Source organism: Suncus etruscus, chromosome 1 (assembly GCF_024139225.1).
Source record: "Suncus etruscus isolate mSunEtr1 chromosome 1, mSunEtr1.pri.cur, whole genome shotgun sequence".
Taxonomy (NCBI): Eukaryota; Metazoa; Chordata; class Mammalia; order Eulipotyphla; family Soricidae; genus Suncus; species Suncus etruscus.
The window spans coordinates 129,302,310-129,323,667 of NC_064848.1; the positions used below are offsets into that span (position 1 = coordinate 129,302,310).

Here is a 21,358-nt window from a genome sequence, read left to right on the forward strand (position 1 = left end):
ACAAGATGGAATCTCATTGTTATTTTGATTTTTATTTCCTTTCTAACTTTCTAACTAGTCGTGATGAGGATTTTTCATGTTCCTGTTGGCCACCTGTTGGTCCCTGTTCATTTCCTTTTCCCATTTTTTATGTGGGTTTTAGATACTTTGTCGTTGATCTCCTGTAGGTGTATTTCTTACGGTAAACTATAATGAGATAAATACATTTAACAGTATTGTGTTGAATGGTTTCAAATTTTTCAACAAGAAAGCAGTATTTCATCTCTATAAGGTGAGTTGATTCACCAAGTGTCTCTTTAAAATAGCAGTTGGCTAACTGTACAATGGGACAAAGATAAAAAAAAAAATCCCCTGCTTTTAAGCTGTGCTGATGGTACAGTTTACCATCTTTGAATAGTTTGGCATGTGTTTACGAAAATAAAACTTTTAAAAATAAGATTATTTGTTTTCAAAGAGAAGGATATTTGGTGCATTTTTTTTAGTAATTTATTGATATGATAGTTTACAAGACTGTCAATGTTACAAATTCTAGGACTACAATATTACTATATTATTCTCAATACCAAAATACCATTTTTCAACAAGAAAGCAGTATTTCATCTCTATAAGGTGAGTTGATTCACTAAGTGTCTCTTTAAAATAGCAGTTGGCTAACTGTACAATGGGACAAAGATAAAAAAAAAATCCCCTGCTTTTAAGCTGTGCTGATGGTACAGTTTACCATCTTTGAATAGTTTGGCATGTGTTTACGAAAATAAAACTTTTAAAAATAAGATTATTTGTTTTCAAAGAGAAGGATATTTGGTGCATTTTTTCTTAGTAATTTATTGATATGATAGTTTACAAGACTGTCAATGTTACAAATTCTAGGACTACAATATTACTATATTATTCTCAATACCAAAATACCAATAACTCCCATCACAATCTACGATGCCCTTGTGCCCTTTTCATTTACTTCCCATCCTCTTGGTAACTCTAATTCCGTTATTAGTTAAAATGTCTTTTTCTTTTCCTATTGGAAGCTGTCAATTCATTTATTTTGTTTCTTTATATATTATTTATGAATGAGATCATGCAATATTATGCTTTCTCCTTTTGACATTTTTTTGATTTTCCTCCAAATCAAACTATGTTGTAGATAAAGGCAAGATTTCGTCTATTCTTATAGTTGATTAAAATCCTGTTGTACACATACACTTTCTTTATCCACATATCTAAGGTGACATTGCAATTGTTTTTTTTATTTGGTATTGAGGCAACACTTGTTTACAAAGCCACATATATTTTTAGGAGCACAATTTTATACTACAAGAGTATTTCTTGACATAAAATATGAAATTTAAAAGTTAGTGTCCACAGCATTTGATTTATTTATGAACACTCAAAAAAATTTTTTTTTGCTTTTTTTGGCCACACCGGTGACACTCAGGTGTTACTCCTGCCTATGCACTCAGAAATTGCTCCTGGCTTGGGGGACAATATGGGAAGCCTGGGGATCAAACCTTGGTCCATTCTAGGCTAGCGCGAGCAAGGCAGATGCCTTACTGCTTAGCGCCATCACTCCTGCCCTGACACTTAAAATTTTATGGGATTATAGTCATCCTCATTGTTTTATATTTTCTAAAGCTGTTTATGTCCTAGAACAACAAAATCTGGTAGTTGTAACAAAAGTTAAATGTCCAGAGTGGTAGCTCTGTGGTAGGACATTTGCCTTGCACTCAGCTGACCCAGGAGACCTGGGTTTGATTCCTGGCATTCCATATGGCCCTTGAGCCAGAAGCAATTTCTGAAATATCCTGTATAAACTAAAATTTTTACCATCTTGTTATTTGGGAAAAGTGAACTATGAGTTTGTTCAGATCAACATAGGCAATGTATTGGCATATTTACATTTAAAAAATAGTACAGAAATTATTGAAAAAGAGAAAAGGAGATTCACTTACTCTTAAAGATAATGAGCCATTGGGACCAAATTTATTAGTTTAAATAGCAGAAATGTAAATTACATAATTTATTATGTATATATTACCAAATTTATTAGTTTAAATAGCAGAAATGTAAATTACATAATTACCAATTATTTCTAATAGAAGTTAGAAGAGATTGAGTATATTTCTCAACATAAATTGGACTTCTTAAGACTAGGAGAAAACTTATGTACACATGTTTAGAAAATAATGCAAGCTTACTTATGTTTTTATATAGCCTTAGATCCCTTACTAGAAAAAAGCATTAAGGAGGAAGAAGTGAGAGTATAAGGGAGGAAATATATTTACAAGAATATTTGCTTCAATATTTTCTTTTTTTTAGAAGCAGAAGTTTTTAACTTAGGGACTTTTATGAGAGCAAGCAATTAATAAAAGCACTAGCTAATTTTTCAAGAAATATCTCAAGGAATGTAATATCTGTTATTTTCAAGCTTAAGCCTCATTTGTCATAATGGAAATCAACCATATTGATCCCATAGTGACAGCTCTCAGAGGTTAAGGCACAATGATTTGAAAGCTTTACCCTTCAACTGTAAATAAACTATTATCATAAACCCTTATTAGTGCTGAAAGTGGCAAGTTGTCAAATTGTATGTCTTTTAGCTGTCCATGATAATGACACCTATGACAGAACCACTACTGACATTCTTAGTTTTAATTTAAATCACACGTATATATCTATTTTATTTTCCAACCCTTCATCATCCATCTTACGTCATCCTTTTAACATACGAATCTTTTTATTCTTTATTAAACTAACAACCAGGCTCTGATATGTTCAGCCATAGACTTTCACTGTTATAATAAAAAGGAGCAGCAAAAATAACCACAAAATTAAAAAGCCTCATAAGAACTAAAGCAATTGCGAAGATCAATTGATCTTTAAAAGCAATCTTGTTTTTATACAAATTTTACCTGCCCTTAAAATATGTTTGAATTTATTACTAATGACATTCTCAATGATCTAGTGAAGGATACAAGTCTAAAATGATTTATTTTAACTAAGAAACTCTTTCCAGCACTTAGTCACCACAAGGCTTAGAAGCCCCAGAGACCAGATTTTATTACACATTTGTGCCCATTTTATACAAGGAGAACATTTCACAGTCATCAGACCTAATTGAACATCTTTATTATGTTGCTTTGTGTTTGGCATTTTTCCCTTCACTGTAAAACATAGAACTTGATTTTTTAGCTTATTCTCAACAAGGAATTGAAATGTCAATTATTAGTGGAAAAGGTAAAGTCTGGAGCCTGCCCCTATTTTTCTTCCTCCTTAAGGTAAGGTAAGTGTATCACATCCCTAAGGTGAGATGGTGGATTGGCTTGTGATGTTTTCAAACATTGTGATGACATGATGCATGGCTCTGTTACCCAGATAGGCTTTTTTCAGTCTCACTACAGGGATTCTATTTCTGGTAAATGTCATTCTCTGCTTTTAAAGGGGAGAGCTGGAGTCAGTCAACAAAATAGCAGATCTGTGTCTGGGTCATAAAATCTTGGAACCAGTAAGAACCTTAATAGTGATCTGTGGTAAGGTGGGCAAAATATAGCTTTGGTCAGGAAAGACCTGGTTTCAGATTTTCTGATACATCTTTATAGCTATTTAGACCCCAGTAGACTATAGCCCCAGGTAGGGTTGTCACTTGATTTCAACAATTTAGCCAGTGAAACCCTTGGCAAGAGATTGGAAGAGATCTAGAAGGTGAGAAAGGAAATGGGGAAGGTAAAATAAGCTTGGATTTTGGTCTTCTAGGTGACTTTAGTTCCTACACTTATGTTTAGTGATAATCAGTAATCTAGGTCAAAGGGTGGGAACACATGTTTTTAAAGAAGAGACTTTACAGTCCTTACCAGTACCACATAAGGACCTCCCAAGCCAGGAGTAATCCCAAAACAAAACAAGAACTTGATAAAGACATAGTGCTCACCCAAAAATCCAGTGTAGCCTTGAACCTTACTGTTACTCTATCTTGCTCAGTTCCAACTCTGCATTATGGTCTCCTGGTTTCATCATCCTGTAAAAAATTTCTGTCATTAAATCTACCCTGTTGCAAATTTTTCTAGTGGCCTTTAAATTCTTGCTTAGATCCCAGGAACAAGCAGCACTAAAATTAATTTTTTGTGCTTATAATCTAATCTCACTTACAGAAAATTGCTTGTAGGTAATAAAATACTATTTTATTTGTGCATTTAAAATGAATTTGTGCATTTATTATACTTAGAATGAGAAATATCTTCTAATTCTTAAAGCAAATAAATTCTAATTCCACCTTATTTCCATGTTATTTTTGCTTATGAGGAATCTTAAAGACATCATTTACACAGATTTTTGTGTTAGTGGTGATTCATCTTTAAGCAGGTGCACTTATTTTTTGTTTCTTTTGCTGTCATTTTGTAGATTTTCATATACTAGATATAGTTAAATACAACTATAGGAGCATTTTGATGTATAAACCTGGCCAAATAGCACTAGAATTAGAAACATAAATTTATCTAAAACCCTCTTATTCATGCTTACACTGGCTATGACCTAACATATATGGTTAATATTAAAAAAGCATTTTAATCAGAGCTTTACTATCCTAACAAGAGGCCAAAGAATCTAAACAGAAAAATGCATGTAGTATTATTCTATTAATTTTATAGAATAACTTTGTCTCCCTTTCAGCAGACTAAAACTATCCTCCAAAAGGATTTTTAATCTAAATATATTATCACCAAAAATAAAGTTTGTCTAAAACTTTCTAGGTTAAATTGAAGACTAAAATTTTAGTGGAAATTTCTGGCTGCCATGGGTCGGTTAAATTATAGTGGCTTTGCTCTGCCTCCATTTTTGTATTTAAACAGCTGTGACTATTTACATGAATTACAATAACATTAAATTATTGATGCCTAGTGAATTTTGAAATATTTAGCATTGCCTAGAGAAGAAATTAACCAGGGAGACCAAGCTATATCCAGCTGTTGAACTTGCAAGAAGCTTCTCTGTGATGGTGAGTTCCAAATAATATCCTCACCCCTCCCACAGAACATGGGACACCCAGGTCCTATTTGAGTTTCCAGACAGTTTATGGATTTCTATCCCTTAACTCTATACCTCGACTGTTTGTGTACCCCCAAAGAATTTAGCTATTGACTCCTAACACTCACTATGGAGGTACATGCAGAAGGCACATTTGGGAAATGGTTATGTCACAAGAGGGTAGCCTCATGAATGGGTTCCTAGCCTTATAAAACTCTTCTAAGGAGGCACTTTTACTCCTGTAGCCAGGTAAGGTCACCGATGACTGTCTAGTAGTAGCTGTCAATCACAGTTTTCTTTCAGAAGGAAGTTCAACCAGGAAGAAGTTTGCCTTCTCACCTGACAACTTGGTAACCTATACACTTTATTTGAAGTGCTTTTGCCATAACATTCTATGGGACCAAAACAGAAGTCAGATATTTTGTAACAGAAATGTTATGGGCATAGCCAGTTTTGCCAACAGGAACAAAACTGGTATTTCTAGGACCATCAATTTAGATGCTGCTGTGAAAAACAACTTTCTGCCAGCCCAAAGAGAGTCTGGGCTTTTATTAAGTGTAGCTAGACTTCTGTACATTCTTTTCCATAAAAGTTAAGAAGGATACACTAGGGTTAAAATTAGGAGACCTTTATGGGCAGAATTAGAAGTGATGTATTAGGTCATCACTGGATAATGTACAGGTAATTTTAAAACTACAGTCCAAAATCAAAGAGGTAAATGCTTAAAGACAGTTTCAGGTTGTCAGGAGGCCCCATAGTTAATGTGCTGTAGACTATGTAAACTGGCAGAGAAAATGGAAATGCTCACACTAGACATTCCACTTTTCTTTTAAACTGCCAAAATGAATTCTCTTCTAAGCCTGGTGCCTCGAGCATAACTCTGGGTGATAAGTTCCTCCTTCCTATGGCAAAGGCATTCCGATGTCTTTGGATGGATTGTAAACAATGAGTGACTTTGGTGATGTCAGCAAGTGAGAGAGGTGATGATTATAAGAAAACAGATTTATGAACAGAGCTGTCGAAATGCCACGGGGATTTGGCTCCATGGGTGACAACCTGCCGCTAGCAGCAGTGATTTGGAACAGGGCACAGAGGGGAGCTTCCTGCAGCAGAGTTACCTTTCAAAGGACAGGAAGAGATGAGGAAGCAACAGCAGCAGGTAACTATAGAAATTCTCCCAGTGTGAGAGCAGCTCTGACAGTGCTGAAGATGCAACCCTTGGGATGTGAAATCAGAACACGGTTCTTTTGCTACAGGGGTCAGCAACTAAAGGACCAGGCATTTCTGGGACCTGGATTTGCTATTTGCTGGAGGAGATCTTTATTCTTTCCCATAGGAGACAGGCACAAGTCTTCCAATATATTGCCAGAACAACACCCGAGAGAATCTTGCTAAGAAAAATGTATACTAAACAGTAGAATTTTCAGAGAACAGCTAATGCTCACGATCTAAGATTAGCAGCATCTGGGAGAAAATTAGGTATGAAAAGATTCAGTCATTTCTCAGAACGATACGTGAGATTCAGAGAATTGGGAGTCAATATTCACTCAAATGGTGGAAATTGCAGGGCATTTGAGAATCGCAAAGACTATCAAATATGGGTGCATTGTGTTTTAAAATTCTGGTCAGAATGTCAAGCCTATGACAATCTGAAATGGGGACTAGATTATCAGGTCTCTTCAATTCTCTGTCTTTATTTAGAATCATCTAGGATATAGCATGATTTGTTTGGGTAGAAAATAATTGAAAGTGTAGAAATAAGTTTTTTTGGACATATGCTCTAAGTAGCCAAAGAGGAATCTAGACAAATTAAGGTGTTGCAATGATGCTAGATCTGGAGAAAAAAAAAACCCAAAAATTTTGTTAAGGAAAAAAAAGAGCCAAAGATGTGTGTTTTCCTTCATGCCTGCCTCCCGTATTTATTGTTTACCATCTCACCTCTCCCTGGAGAATTTATTTAAGTAGTAAACATTTATTGAGTTCCAACTATTTGCTCAGCACTGAACAGGGTCTGATCTAGACTTGGGTATATAACAATGACATGAACCTTGACTTCATGAACCTTCTTGCTTAATGGGAGAAAACAAATCTGTAAAAAACAAAACAAAACAAAAAAACCCAACTAATTGAACTCTGTTAGTTGCAAGTAGTGTAGGAAGTATGGGAGCTGACTAGGAGACTAAGAGAGGTGTGTGAGAAGTGGTGTTAATTATTGTGCAGAGATAAAATGGTCACTTAATTATTCAAATAAGAAATGATGCTTGAGAGGCCAATGAAATATCAAGTGTAAGTATTTGCCTTACAAGAGGCAGGCAAAGGTTTGATCCCTAGCATTCTTTATGGTCCCCTGAACACTGCCAAGAGTGATCCTAGAGCACTGTTGGGTATGGCTCCTAAACCAAAAGATTACAATTAAAGAATTGATGCTAGACATACCATTGTAAATTAGGAGTTTGCTGGGAAGACAAGCAAAAGAGAAATACTCTAGAATAAATAGCATGTCCAAAGGCATAGAATAATGGAAAGACGTAGTACTTCCAGGATTATTTGTTCAATATGAACATAGGTTATGTGTGGGTCAATAGTGGCAATGGGATTGCCAAATGAGGACTGGATGGAACATTTTCCTACTGGTGAAGGAGACACAAGGAAAGCTTTTGTGGGGGAGAATGACATTATGGAACTTAAAGCTACCACATGGTCAATGGATAGTGCTAGAAAACAAAGATTAGGTTCCCCAAGCAGAGAAAATGTTTTCATTCAACTTACAGCTGGAAAAGTCAGTTCCTGGTGTTCTAAAATGTGTGTACCATAGTAGTTGATTGTGCACATTTTTTGAAGACTTTGTAGAAAATGAAGTCAAAATAGCTGTTGGAAAGGCATCATTTAGAGACAACCATCAAGAATGTCTGTGATTGTATTCACTGTGATAAGAAAATGTGTTTATTAAGAAATTAGGTCATAATCATATTTCTCATGGGCAAAAAGCAATTACAACTTGAAACAGAAAATAATATGGTTTTGAAAGGGACATAGTTGGGAGACACATTTAGTAAACCTGAAGAATGATGTTGAGAGTTGAGTGTATAAACATGAATAGACATGCTAAAGAAGCATCTTAGTTCAATTTTTCTTATTTTTATATGTAAAGAACCAATCCTTTAATTTACCCCAGTTTACACACTGAAAAAGTCTTGGTTGGTGCTGTTTTTAAATAAAATTGCTTTAGTAGTGTCTCCCATTACAGAAATTTGCTTATCTTTCTAAGAGAAATGGAAAATTCTGTCAGTATTATTTCTTTTCAGAAAAAAATCATAAAAATAGGTAATCTATTAAATTGGTGAGGTTTTATCCCATTCAACTATGTTGAGAGGAATAAAATGCCCCAAATATATCCTAAATACTGAATGTGTGTAGGCAAAGATAAGGAATCATATAAGCAATTTACTGGAAATACTTTTCTCTGTGCTTTAGAAAACCAAAAATGTTCCTAGTGTGTTTCTAAACTTTCATTTAGGTTTTTATGCCCCCTCGTGGGCATTTGTTGTATCTGCAGTTGTAAAATAACATGCTTTGGTATTTTGCTTGAAGTTTCTGTGTAAATTCTTTATATTCACAATAAATACTTTCTTTTATTCAACTGGAAACATTCCAAAATATATAAATAGCAATTTTGAGGACTGTTTTACTGCCATATACTTAATAAGAGCTTTGAAATCTCTCGGGGGGGGGGGAGTCTATGAAGACGTTCACTAAAATGGAGTTTACTACACACCTGAAATTTATATATGAAATTTTTAAGCATTTCACAAGCCCCTAACTGAAAGACCCTAGTTTACCTTTTAATGTACCTGGTACTAATATTATTAATAAGAATAGTAGGAAGATAAAACAACGTATTTTTGAAGAATCATAGTTTAAAATTTAGCTTGAATTTAAAGCAGGAGGGATTACAGAATACTTTTACCGTTATACTTACAAGATAATTAAAAATTAATGTCTCCCAAATAATATGGCTATTAAACCTATAGGGAAAATTATGAAGTTAAAAAAACAGGCAATATTTTTAGGCAAACAGTGATTTTTTAAATGTCAGAGAAATTTATCTATTATTGATAAAACAGAAACTCCCCTGACAAACAAATTTTATATCACACACAGGTGTTCTGTAGAAGCACTATTTTAGTTTTTCTCTATTACAAACACTGTAGCTATTATAAAAAATTATCTATCAAACTAAGATCCTTCCAGAATATCATGGTGATGGCAGAAAATCCATGAATAGCATTGCCACTGAGACCCTAAGGGATAGAATTATTATTTGAGAGGTGATACAGCTTCCAGGTCAGAGCAATTATTTCTCAGGCCTCTCTGACTAGCAATTAGGTGTTGGGGAAAAATCCAAACATAATATTAGTAATTAACACACACATACATACCTACACAATTCTAACAGCTTTTTACCAGGATATTGATATATCTGTCATTTACATCATTTAATTTTTTAATGGTTCTATCTTTGTTCAACAGTAACAAAATACCATCCCAATAAGTAGCAAAGTACCATGCCAATAGTTTAGGAACAACAGAAATATATTTCTCACTGTTGTTGAATCTGAGAAGACCAAGGTCATGATCCTGCATATTCTGTGTGATAACAGATAAGGGATCCTGCCTAATTCACAGATTGTCCTTCCTACTGTGTGTCCTTCCTACTTGTATTATGAAAGGGGTTAGGGAGATCTCTGGGGAACATTCTCATGACCTAATACCCTCCCAGGCGCTCCACTTCCAAAACTACATAATGGGCACTAGAATTTCAGTGTATCAAGTGGGGTTCAGGAGACATATTCACTTATCAAATAAACAGATGTCTTTTTGTCAAATATTTATACTCACAAATACTGATTCATGCCCCTTCTGAAGTTTTCATTTGTAAAACTATATAGTTACTGAAATACATTTAAACTAGCTTTTGCAGAATACAGTGTGCAGACTTTTGTGCAGCTGCAAAGAATCCATTTACTCTGTTCTTTATGCCCAGCAATTTAAGACGTTTTCAATGTAGAAAAGAAAGGTGGCATGAGAGATTGAGTTACCATAAGCATCAAGGTTTATTTTCAAATCAGCATTTCCTTCCTGTTACACAGAGAGGTCTTCTACTTTGTGTTTATAAAATGCAAGGTTTTGTTCCCTCTTACTCTCCATGGGAAATATTTTCATAGATGGGAAGTCGAGCCTTAACTGGGGAGGTTGGCTTTGTATAGCGTTTCTCCTTTATTAAGTGAGCCACATTCACACTATTCAAATAAAAAGAAAAATAGAAGCCATATGAATTGAATGAAGTTAACCATGTAAATGCCTGAACATATGTAAGAAAATTTAAGGAACTCTTTCTGTGTTTTAATCTAAAACACTCTAGCTATATAATATTTGGAGAAATCTTAGAGAAAAGTGAGTAGACAGTATCACCATTTTATTTAATATTTTAATTTTACTTGATAATTTTGGAAGTTACATAAAGACAGATAATAGATTTATTCATTCTAGTTGTCTGGTGTAATCGGTTCTATCTATATTTTTGATAGTTAAGTAAGCACAGCATTAAAGTACTGTTCATAAATGTTTTGGGCTATATCTAAGAATAAAGTCTTCAGGGCCGGAGAGATAGTGTGGAGATAGTGTGTGCCTTGCATGCAGAAGGTCAGTGGTTCAAATCCCGGCATCCCATATGGTCCCCGAGCCTGCCAGGAGCGATTTCTGAGCATAGAGCCAGGAGTAACCCCTGAGCGCTGTTGGGTGTGACCCAAAAATCAAAATAAATAAATAAAGTCTTCATAAATTCAGTCTTACCTGAGTCTTTGTTCCTCCATTCAATATTCTCTCTAATATCTAGTTAAATATTAACCAAAATTATGGGCAGTAGTGACATTTAGAAGTAACATTTTTTAAATTAATAATACCTTTATTATGTGTCTTTATAACTGATGCTATAAGGAAAGGAGACAAGAATCATAAGATCTGGCAGGTTTTTAAGGTGGCAAAGGAGCAAGGAAAAGCTTAACTGGGTCCACAGAGTATATATTAGAGATAGAAGAAAACAGTAGAAAGAGAAGCGATGGAAAGTCACAGAGGTATGACAGAGATATGGAAAGTCACAGAGGGGCTTCCATTCATTTGACAAAATTCAGGTCTACTATAAAACTTTTTGTTATTCTTCTATATTATATGCTATCATCACTATTCTTTACTTTCTCCTTTCTTTTTTTCTTTCTTTCTTTCTCTTTCTTTCTTTTTTCTTTTCCTTTCTTTCTTTCTTTCTTCTTTCTTTCTTTCTTCTTTCTTTCTTTGTTTCTTTCTTCTTTGTTTCTTTCTTCTTTGTTTCTTTCCTTCTTTCTTTGTTTGTTTCTTTCTTTCTTTCTTTCTTTCTTTCTTTCTTTCTTTCTTTCTTTCTTTCTTTCTTTCTTTTTCTTTCTTTTGGTTTGGTTTTGTTTTGGGGGCCACACATGGTGACTATTAAAGGTTACTCCTGGCTGTGCACTTAGAAATCGCTCCTGGCTTGGGGAACCATATAGGATGCTGGGGATCTAACCATGGTCTGTCTCTGTCAGCCACATGCAAGGCAAACACCCTACAAATGTGCCATGGCTCTGGTCCCTTTCTTATTTTTATAAGAACTCAGTATTTATTCTTTCTGATTATTTTATTTAAATATGTGAAACTGGCTGGAAAAACACATCTAAAAGTATTTTAATGTAACTCTTTTGAAACAACTGATTTTTCAAAGAGGGGAGACGTGGTATAAAATTCTGAATAAAACAGAAAGACTTGAATGTACAATACTACCGAGCTTAGCATAATTTTAAGAATAAGAAGCCAGGGAGGGGAATGAGGTAGGTCTTTATTATATGAAACATAAAGAATAAAAGAGGACAAAATTGGGGAGGGATGCTGAACTATAGCACAGCAGGTAGAGCATTTGTTGTACCTGCCCCACCCAGGTTTGATTCCCGATTTTATACATAGGTTCTGGAGCCTGCAAGGACTAATTTCTGAGCACAGTCAGGAGTAATCCCTGAATAGTGCTTTGTGTGGCCCCAAACACAAGCAAAACCAAAGCAATGCTTAAAAGAGGAAAAAATTCTACACAGATAATAAAATTTAAATTATCATGTAACAATGATAAGTATCTTTTTTTTTTCATTAAAACCTTGCTCTTCTAAGCCCTTTCTCCACTATGTTTCAGAAAGAAATGATTCATTAGGTATATAAGACTACTGTATTACTAACAGTAATAAACACTAAAGAGATGAATAATAGGCTACAGCGTATGCTTTTTATGCAGGAGTTTTGGACGCCCTGGTACTGCAAGGTCTTTCCTCAAATACTAGCCAGCAATAACCTTTGAGAACCACTGGGTTTGTTCCCAGAGAAAACAAATGAATAGAAAATTAGTTGTTAAATGGCAAAAAGAGACTGAGTTTGCCAAAGTGCTCTTTCCCATTCCAGAAGATTCCATGTAGGGGACATTAGTGTTAGGAAGGTTGCACTTGTGAAGGGGGATGCTCTTTTTTTTTTTTTATAACTGAAACCCAACTATAAACATGTTTGTAATCATGGTGTTAAAATAAAGATATTATTTTAAAAAGTTCCATGCCCCAATCCCCCACCCACCTCCCCACAAATCTGAAGAAGAAATGATCTATTTTCATGTTCAAGATCACTCCTAAGTGAGTAGAGATAGAAATGAACAATGCAGGGCCCGAGCGGTGGCAAAATCATTAGGGCGTTTGCCTTGCACGTACTAACCTAGGACGGACCTCGATTGGACCCCCCGGCGTTCCATTTGGTACCCCAAGCCAGGAGCAATTTCTGAGCTTAAAGCCAGAAGTAACCCTTGAGCTTCACCGGGTATGGCCCAAAAATAAAAAAGAAAAGAAATGGACAATGCAAGAACAGGTACATATTGCAAGGAATTTTTCATTGTTGTTTGTTTATTTGTTTTCACATTGTTAAATCTGAAATATACTGAAAATACTAGAAATAACCAGAGTAGTCTAGTCTTTAGAAGGTGTAGACAGGATCACAGAAGGTGTAGACAGATATGTAAATAAATCTGTGGGGAAAGTGGCCATACGTGTACCCCAGGAATCATTTTGGGCTTAGGCTGTTCAATGAGGTCTCTTCAGGACAATATGGACTCCCTCACACCTGCTTCTGTTGCCTTCGACTCGCAACCTGGCTTTGGGAAGACACCTAATTGTCTAAAGTTTGGGAAGCCTCTGGTTTTCTCTCCTAAAGTAAAAGAATAGGATTAGTACTTACCTCGTTTTGGGCTGTTCAGTTATCTCCAGAACACACTCACACTTTCTTGTTGGAGAAGTAAATTGAAATTTGTTTTCCTTTGCTTCACCAGGGATTCCAAACAGTGCTATTATCACAATCACTTTGCCATATGCAGATGGCTACGGGGTTTGAACTCAAGGCCCTGCCTGGGCTTGCTTGGCAAGTGCTTTAAACCTTTAAGCAGGAGGGAAATTTGGAATGCAAATGGAAGTCTGATAAAAATGAATCCTCACTATCTTTATAGTTGATATAGATTAACATGGCTCTCTGTCATTAAATCACTTCTGTGCGTATCTGTTATCTCTTTCCCCTTATGGATCCTTTAAAGCCATGAATTCCCTGACTTTCAGCAGAGCGGTTCCGATACTTATGTACCATACTTTTATTCCAGACAAAAAAGATATTTAATTTTATCCATCTTTCTCCCATGAGTAAAAAGTTCATTTTCTGCTGTATTTATATTGTAATCTCTATTGACATTCAAAAAGGAGTTGCAAAATCTCTTTCTCTAGCCAGATACCTCATCAAAATATGCCTTTTCCAGGGAAGCTGGCTTTATCATTTGGCCCTAAATCCCTTTCATTGAGTCCCTCAGAATCTATTTTTTTCTGTTCTTGGCATATGTGCAACACCTCCGAGTTCATGATTCTCTCTCCTCCCATCCATTGCCACCAGCTGCTACCTGATCTCACTGATCTTCTGTCTTTTTTAAGTCACTGAGCATTGGCTGCATGCACATCACATAGTTTAGCCTTGAATTTCCCTAATAAGTAAAATTAACAGACTCTACCAAGAAGACAAAAGTAGTTAATAATTTTTAATCTTTTAGAAGCAGAAAAATTTATATTGCATCTTCATTTAGCTTTTATTTTAAATAATATTATTTTATTTTAGTCACTGTAAGTTACAATACTCTTTATGTTAGGATTTCATTCATATAGTTTTCCAGTCCGAAATCTTCCACCTGAATGCCCACTTTCCTACTTCATTTTCTCAGAATTCTCATACCCCAAACCTTCCTGTCCTTCCCCTCTAACATTTTAAGCTCAGTTCTCAGGATCTGTCACCTTTTATTATTCCTTTACTAGGCTTCTTTATATGTTAGTTCTTAAAGGTTTAGTGTGATTAGATAAACTCAATATTTGCCTTCTCTGGCCATCACAAATAGTAGGATTTTATTTAGTTTCTTTTGAAAAATATTTTCTGAGTCTTAACTGATAGAAACTGAAATCAAATTCTTTTTTTGAAATGTTTCTCATATACTCATATGGGGGAATCTGTATGTTTTAGACTCCTCCAGGGCTTACTGCATAATCTGTGCAAAGAGAAAGAAGATGCTTATAAAACAGAGCCAACACTTGGTTTGAATTGTGGCAAATGTGAAAGTTGGCTGTATTTATACAGCATTGTTTCATCCAGAAGTCAATCTTCCAAATCTTTTGATAGATGCCTTTGAAACAAAAATCCTCAAGCATTTTTTTCTCCACTCATACATATCTTAAGTTTTGACTGTCTCCTCACTGTCATTATATTATGATTTTATTTCCCAGAAAGAGTTGTTTTATATGAGTGCTACATTCCAGTTCTTAGCTTAGCGTATTTTGTGTATATGAGGATACAGTTATTCTGATTTCAAAGCATTGTGAGAATTTGCATTAGGTTCAACTGTTGATCATTTTACAGTGACAAGAGCAAGTAATTGGACCTTCAAATCAGGTGATTAGGGCCTAGAATAGGGGTTACATTACTGCGTACCAGTGAAGGCTTCTGTAATTCTTCCCACCTTTTGCTGAACTAATGTCACTGTCACTTTATCTCCATATTGATATACAAATGCTTTTCTATAGATAAAACATTAAGTATATTGTAGGCTATCATGTTAACATATAATCTGGACTTGAGTATTTCTAAAGATACACACATCTTAGGGCCAGAAAAATAGCACAGCGGTAGAGCATTTGCCTTGTATGCAGCTGATCTCAGACAGACCCTTGTTTCATCCCAGCATCCATATGGTCCCCTGAGCCAGAAGCAATGATTTCTGAGCACAGAACCTGAAGTAACCCCTGAGCACCGCAGATTGTGACTGAAAAACAAAACGAAACAAAAAGAAGATACACACATCTGAATTCTAATATCAATCCCCTCTAAACTCTGTTTCTAGTCACTGAATTCCCAGAGTTCCAATGTCAACAGAGTAGACTTGAAGCTCTACAAATACAACTAAACAACTTCCATAATGATATAACCAGAAGACAAGATATCCTCCTTGTCTTCCTTCTAAGACCAAACATTTGAACTCAGAAGATCTGTATCAGTAAGGCGAGAAAATTTATTATTTAAAGTAATATTTGTTAAGAATCTATTTTGTGTTCTCAAGATACAAAATAAAGCTGTTTCTGCTTTTCCTGCTTTTCCAATATCAGCAGGAGAGGGTGACGAGAGAAGTTTAAACACACACACACACACACACACACACACACACACACACACATGTTAATGAGGAAAATGTTGTGTGACTTTTACTTTGAAGAGAATTACCTGGGGAGATATTATAGAGAATCGCTGGTGGAAAAGAATGAAGCCCCTGTGGATAAGCCAGCCCTAAATTTACTTCTGGAGTGTAGGTAGGTGATCTGAACTGTAGGCATAAACTAAGTCATAGAGGTCCTTGGAGACAAAAGTTAAGCCTGAAGACTTTGCATTAAAAGTTAAGGATTTTCATTTGTTTTCAAGTCCATTAGAAGATTCAAACAAAGTAGCAACAATACTGTCTCCATTTCTTAAACCTTGTTGTGTTGCCCTGAATTGTAAAATGACAAAAAATGAAAATGAGTTCAGTTTTGAAGTTATATTTATGGGTCTGGCAAGAGATGATGATGCTTATAACAGGTATTAAGGAAGGAGAACTAAGTGGAAAATAATTTGGTTCAAAGAGAGTAAGGCTTGCTGAGAAATAGGTACTGAGGACTTCAGTGACTCAATTTTGACTTGTGCGACTGGGTAGTTTATGGTTTCATTTACTTGGAGTTATTGGACTTTGAGAGAAACAGATTTCAGGTGGAAGTGGAAGAAACTAGGAATATAAGCATTCCTCTTCAACTAATTGAAGTCTTAATTGGCTCTTAAACATCCAGAGGCAGAAATAATCAGTCCACACTGAGTCTGATTTTCAAGATAGGCACCAGAACTGACACTGCAAATCATTGTATACATGGTATTTAGCAGTTCTTAGTTATAGGACTGGATGGAGTTACAGAGGAAGAATGCTTATACTGTGAAGATAAGAGGACTCACATCTGAGGTCTCAATTACTCCTAAATTCAGAATCAAATGGAAAGTGAAAGTGAGTTAGTAAGAAAAATAGAGAAAAAAATTCTAATGTGGTAAAAGGACCACTAGGGGAATTTCCTAATACTAAAGTCAATTAAAAAAAGGAAAGAGGAAAAATAAGTCAATTGATTATAAATGAATAATTGAGTAAGAATTATTATAGAAAATATCATTGGATTTCTCCACTTAACGTTATTGGTATCTGTCTAATTAAAGAAAGGTGATGTACTGCTTTATGCACTTAAAATTTATAATTAATCCAATGTTGAAAAAATTAAGTTGAAAAACGTGTTAGTTAGACTATAAAACTCATCACAGAAATATTGACTATTAAATAATGGTAAAGGGTTATGCCATTATTATATAAAAGACAAGTTGAAAGGCTATCATTACATCATCTGACTTCAATTTTTTTCTGAATAAGTTTCTAAATGTTAGACTCAATTTTCACAGAGTTGAAAGGTACTTTTTTACATTTTGATATTTATGGTGCTTGGCTGATTAAAACCATAAGCCACGTATATTGTAATCTTGAAATAGAAGCACATTATTTCCAAAATGTCACTAGCACTAAAGGAAAAAGAATGATTCGTAACAGGTAGAAATAACTTTCTGAGGCTTAAAAGAACTTTTTTTTCTCTAACCCAGGTATGGTGACATGGTACCAAAAACCATAGCAGGGAAGATCTTTGGTTCCATCTGTTCATTGAGTGGGGTCTTGGTGATTGCACTGCCTGTACCAGTCATTGTATCCAACTTCAGTCGGATCTACCACCAAAACCAACGAGCAGATAAGCGGAGAGCACAAAAGGTGTGTAAGTAGCTCTGTGCTACCATTGTTTCACATCTTCTGTCTTTAATGAGTTTTAAAATCCTTCCTGACTATTCTGTGTTCCAGATCTGGTCAATAGTAGAATCAGTCAGCACTACAGGGGAACAAACAAACATCAAACAAGAAACTTGAATGTCTCAGTGAAGTCACATCCATCTCTACTTTATTAGCCAAAACAAACAGCCATCTGTTTTAAAATGATCACATGAACTTCAAAGTGAGCAGTTTTATTTAATCCAATATAAAATGTTTCTATGCACCCAGAGGCAAAATAAAAAATAGCTGCTTAAGAGCACTACAGAAAGAAGAAAATAAGATAGATTCATGGGGAAAAAAACCATTTGTGGAAAAGTAAAATCATATTTCTCTTTCTCAATCTTGTGGATCAGGAGTTCAGGCTAGTTTCAGTAGACAAGACTATTAAAGGACACCAAAATTTGTCCTAGTTACTTTACTTAGATGGCAGAGGAAATGGGAGAATCTGATCACATATGGTAGGCTTTTCTTTTCAGTCCAACGATTCACTTTTATACTGAACTTCATGGCAATTAATTATTCATTCTACAAACAACCGGGTTATACACTCAGATGGAAAAAGATGATAAGCAGTGCATATTTCATATGGATAGTAAGGTTATACCTAATGTATATAAGGCTATCACACTATTAAAAATGTTTGACACTCCCAGTTTGGTATGTGTCATGTTTGGGTTTAATATTTCTTTAAAATAATTCATATAGTCTTCACAAGTTTACTTGATAATTATTCCTATTATATAATATGAGAATTCTACTACTATTATTCTTTATATATTACAAAGTAACCAAAAATTAATCACTCCAAGCTCAGATACCTAATAAATTAGAGAGCCATATGTAATCTAAGCAAATTTTGGCTTCCAGTTTAATATGCTCAAATGCTATGAAAAAGAGCCCCTCATAAAATAACAACTAAAATGCTAACATGCTTTTCTTCCGCATCGTTAGCCACTTTGAGAGTTCAGAGCTTAATTGCTTAGAGATAATTTTGAAAATCTACTTTAAGACTGGAGAGACAGTAGAGCAGGCAGGTTGTATACCTTACATGGCTTACGTGGGTTAGATTCCTGGAACCCCATATAATCCAGGAGTGATCCCTGAGCACAGAGTAATAAAAAAAATGCCTTGGACCTAAAATCAAATCAAAAACTGTACTTAATAATTTCCTCAAAACTCTGGTGCTAGAATTTCCATATTTTTATGGACACTATATAGTTTTGTTGTTACTATCCCAAAGCTTTCATACTCACAAAGGAAGTAGATGCACAGGCTGGATATGTAGAGATATTTTGATGCAGTTTATCTCAAATTTTGTAAATAAATCTAGAACAGAATTTTAGATATGTGTTTAAACAATTTCATGCCTCCAATAGGCATAGAATCTCCTGCAGTAACTCACTGAAGCAGAGTTAGAGGATTTTTAACCATAACTGGCCCTACCATCAGAAACTTTTATTAACTACCATGTGACTTGTCCAATTTTTACAGTCCCTCTACTGGCATCCTATGTACATGATTTTATGGAATAGAAATCTCCTATACCCATTTTGTGTTTTATTTATTTGTTTGTTTTGGATCCACACTCAGAGATACTCAGGGCTTACTCCTGACTGCACTCAAAGATGACTTCTAGTGGGACTCAGAGAACCATACGGGATGCCAGGCATTGAATCAGGGTAGAGGCATGTCCATGACAAGTCCCTTACTTGCTGTATAATATTGTTCCAGTCCTAATTCCATCTTGAATAAGAATTACTGTTAATACAACACTTTTGGTGCCTAAAACAACTACATATAATAGAAGCTACTGGTATAAAACCTATAGGACATACAAATCTGATTCTTAAAATATTTTCCAAAATATATGGATGTTTGTCAACTTCTGCCATTTCAATAAGCAAAAAATAAAGAAAACTTTAAAGTATTTTAGAAACCTTTATGCCTAAATAAATTTAAAATGCAAAAGTAAAAACAATGTTTTGTTTTTTAAAAAATGCTGAAATGGGGCCAAAGCGGTAGCACAGCTGTAGGGCATTTGCCTTGAAAACAGTTGACCCAGGAAAGACATGGGCTTAATCCCTTGTATCCCATATGGTCCCCGAGCCAGGAGTGATTTCTGAGTGCAGAGCCAGGAGTAACCCACTGAGTGCCCCTGGGTATGGCCAAAAAAAAAAAAAAAAAAAAAAGCCTGAAGTGGAGAGATAAGAGGATGATGGGTATTGAAATATGTACATAGAAAATCATCTTAACTACACTATAAATCATAGTACCTCAATCAATAAAAATTGTTAAAAGCACACTGAAATGAAATGTGTTTTATGAATGTGTTTAATTTTCTCTGGGGTGGAGATGAAGTTCAGATCAAATCTAGCAATGCTCAGTGGCTACTCTCAAAGAGGTGCTCAGTGGTCATTCTCTCTGGTGCTTGTGGAATCTCAAAATTCTTGTGATCAAATCTGGTCTTTTTACATGCTGATTATATGTTCCAGTCTTTTTAGCTGTCTTCCCGTCCCTTTATTTTTAGTATCTCTGAAATATCTCCCATTTTCTGTCTTCTGCTATTAACAATGAATTTTATATATAATGAATATTAAAAAAATTTTTAAATTTACCTTAAGGTGAGTAAAATAACCCAATGTGATATTTCCAATACATAATCTATAATCGATAAATTGAACATAAGCATTTAAGAAAAAAGCAGCAGAAATGAAATTATAAAATTACTTATTTTTTTTTTGCCCAGGAGATTTTCTTAACACTACCAAAATAATCTGTAATTACATTAATATAATTTAAATTAATCTAGACCTGTACTGGTTGATCCATTGCCATATCTAAGTTTAAGGAAAAACAAAAACTATGTATTTAAGAATATCCTCATCTGGATAGAGATAGTACAGGAAGTAAGGCACTTACCTTGCACACAGAATATCTGTGTTCAACCCCCTGTACCCTGTCACCTAAACACTACCAGAAATGACCTCTAAGCACATAGCCAGGAGAAAAATTCTGAATACAAAGTCAGGAGCACTGAGCACTTTTGTTGAGTATGCCCCCCAATATATAACATTTTCATCACTCAGTGTTACATACTTTTTTGGGGATACTTTCCCTTAACAACTTCTCTCCCTGCTCTCATTAGCACTGTCTTTACTGCTTTCCTTTCTTTGTGAAGGAATCTCCCAAGAAGTGCTCAGGAGTTTTGAGGGAGGGGGTGGTACCTGTCATTACTCTGCCAACTGGAGCAGTAGTTGAAAACAAGTATCAGAAGATGAAGTGCTATCCCTACAAGTCTACCCTGACAATGCTCAGGGGCCTACTGTCCTGAACCCAGTGAAACTTGGAAACCATGTGGTACTGTGATGACAGGGACCAAATCAGGTTTATGTTCAAGCAAGGTAGGTGTCTTAACCCCAATACTATCTGTCAGACCTCATGCTTTTACTCTTAAAAGAGAAGTTTACTCCCCTTCTTAGCAATATTTAATGACTCTTTATCAAAACATTGACAACTGGATTAATAGAGACTTAAATTAGGTTATCTCTCGCTATCCCCCACTTCTAATTGTATTTTAGTGAATATATTTATTCACTCAGCCATTCAACAAATATTTATGGAGTTGAATATATTTTCTAAAATAAAACAAAATTAATGTACTGGCAGGTGGGAAAGGTGATATTTGAATCTGGAGTCTCCTCTATTTTTAAGTAGAAATCATCTACATATTTACAAGGCTAACTTGCAAGTAATTATCATGTATAATAGTAATTATAATTATAATTTAATAATACT

General features: G+C 35.0%; 1 protein-coding gene across 1 annotated transcript in view; it reads left to right on the top strand.

Annotated features, from left to right (window-relative positions):
• Positions 1–21,358, top strand: part of KCND2 (potassium voltage-gated channel subfamily D member 2) — a 565,220-nt gene that overhangs the window by 525,241 nt on the left and 18,621 nt on the right. Inside the window, exon 2 of the mRNA XM_049776117.1 lies at positions 17,344–17,506. Within this exon, the coding sequence (XP_049632074.1) occupies positions 17,344–17,506 (163 nt within the window). The remainder of the gene's footprint in view (positions 1–17,343; positions 17,507–21,358) is intronic.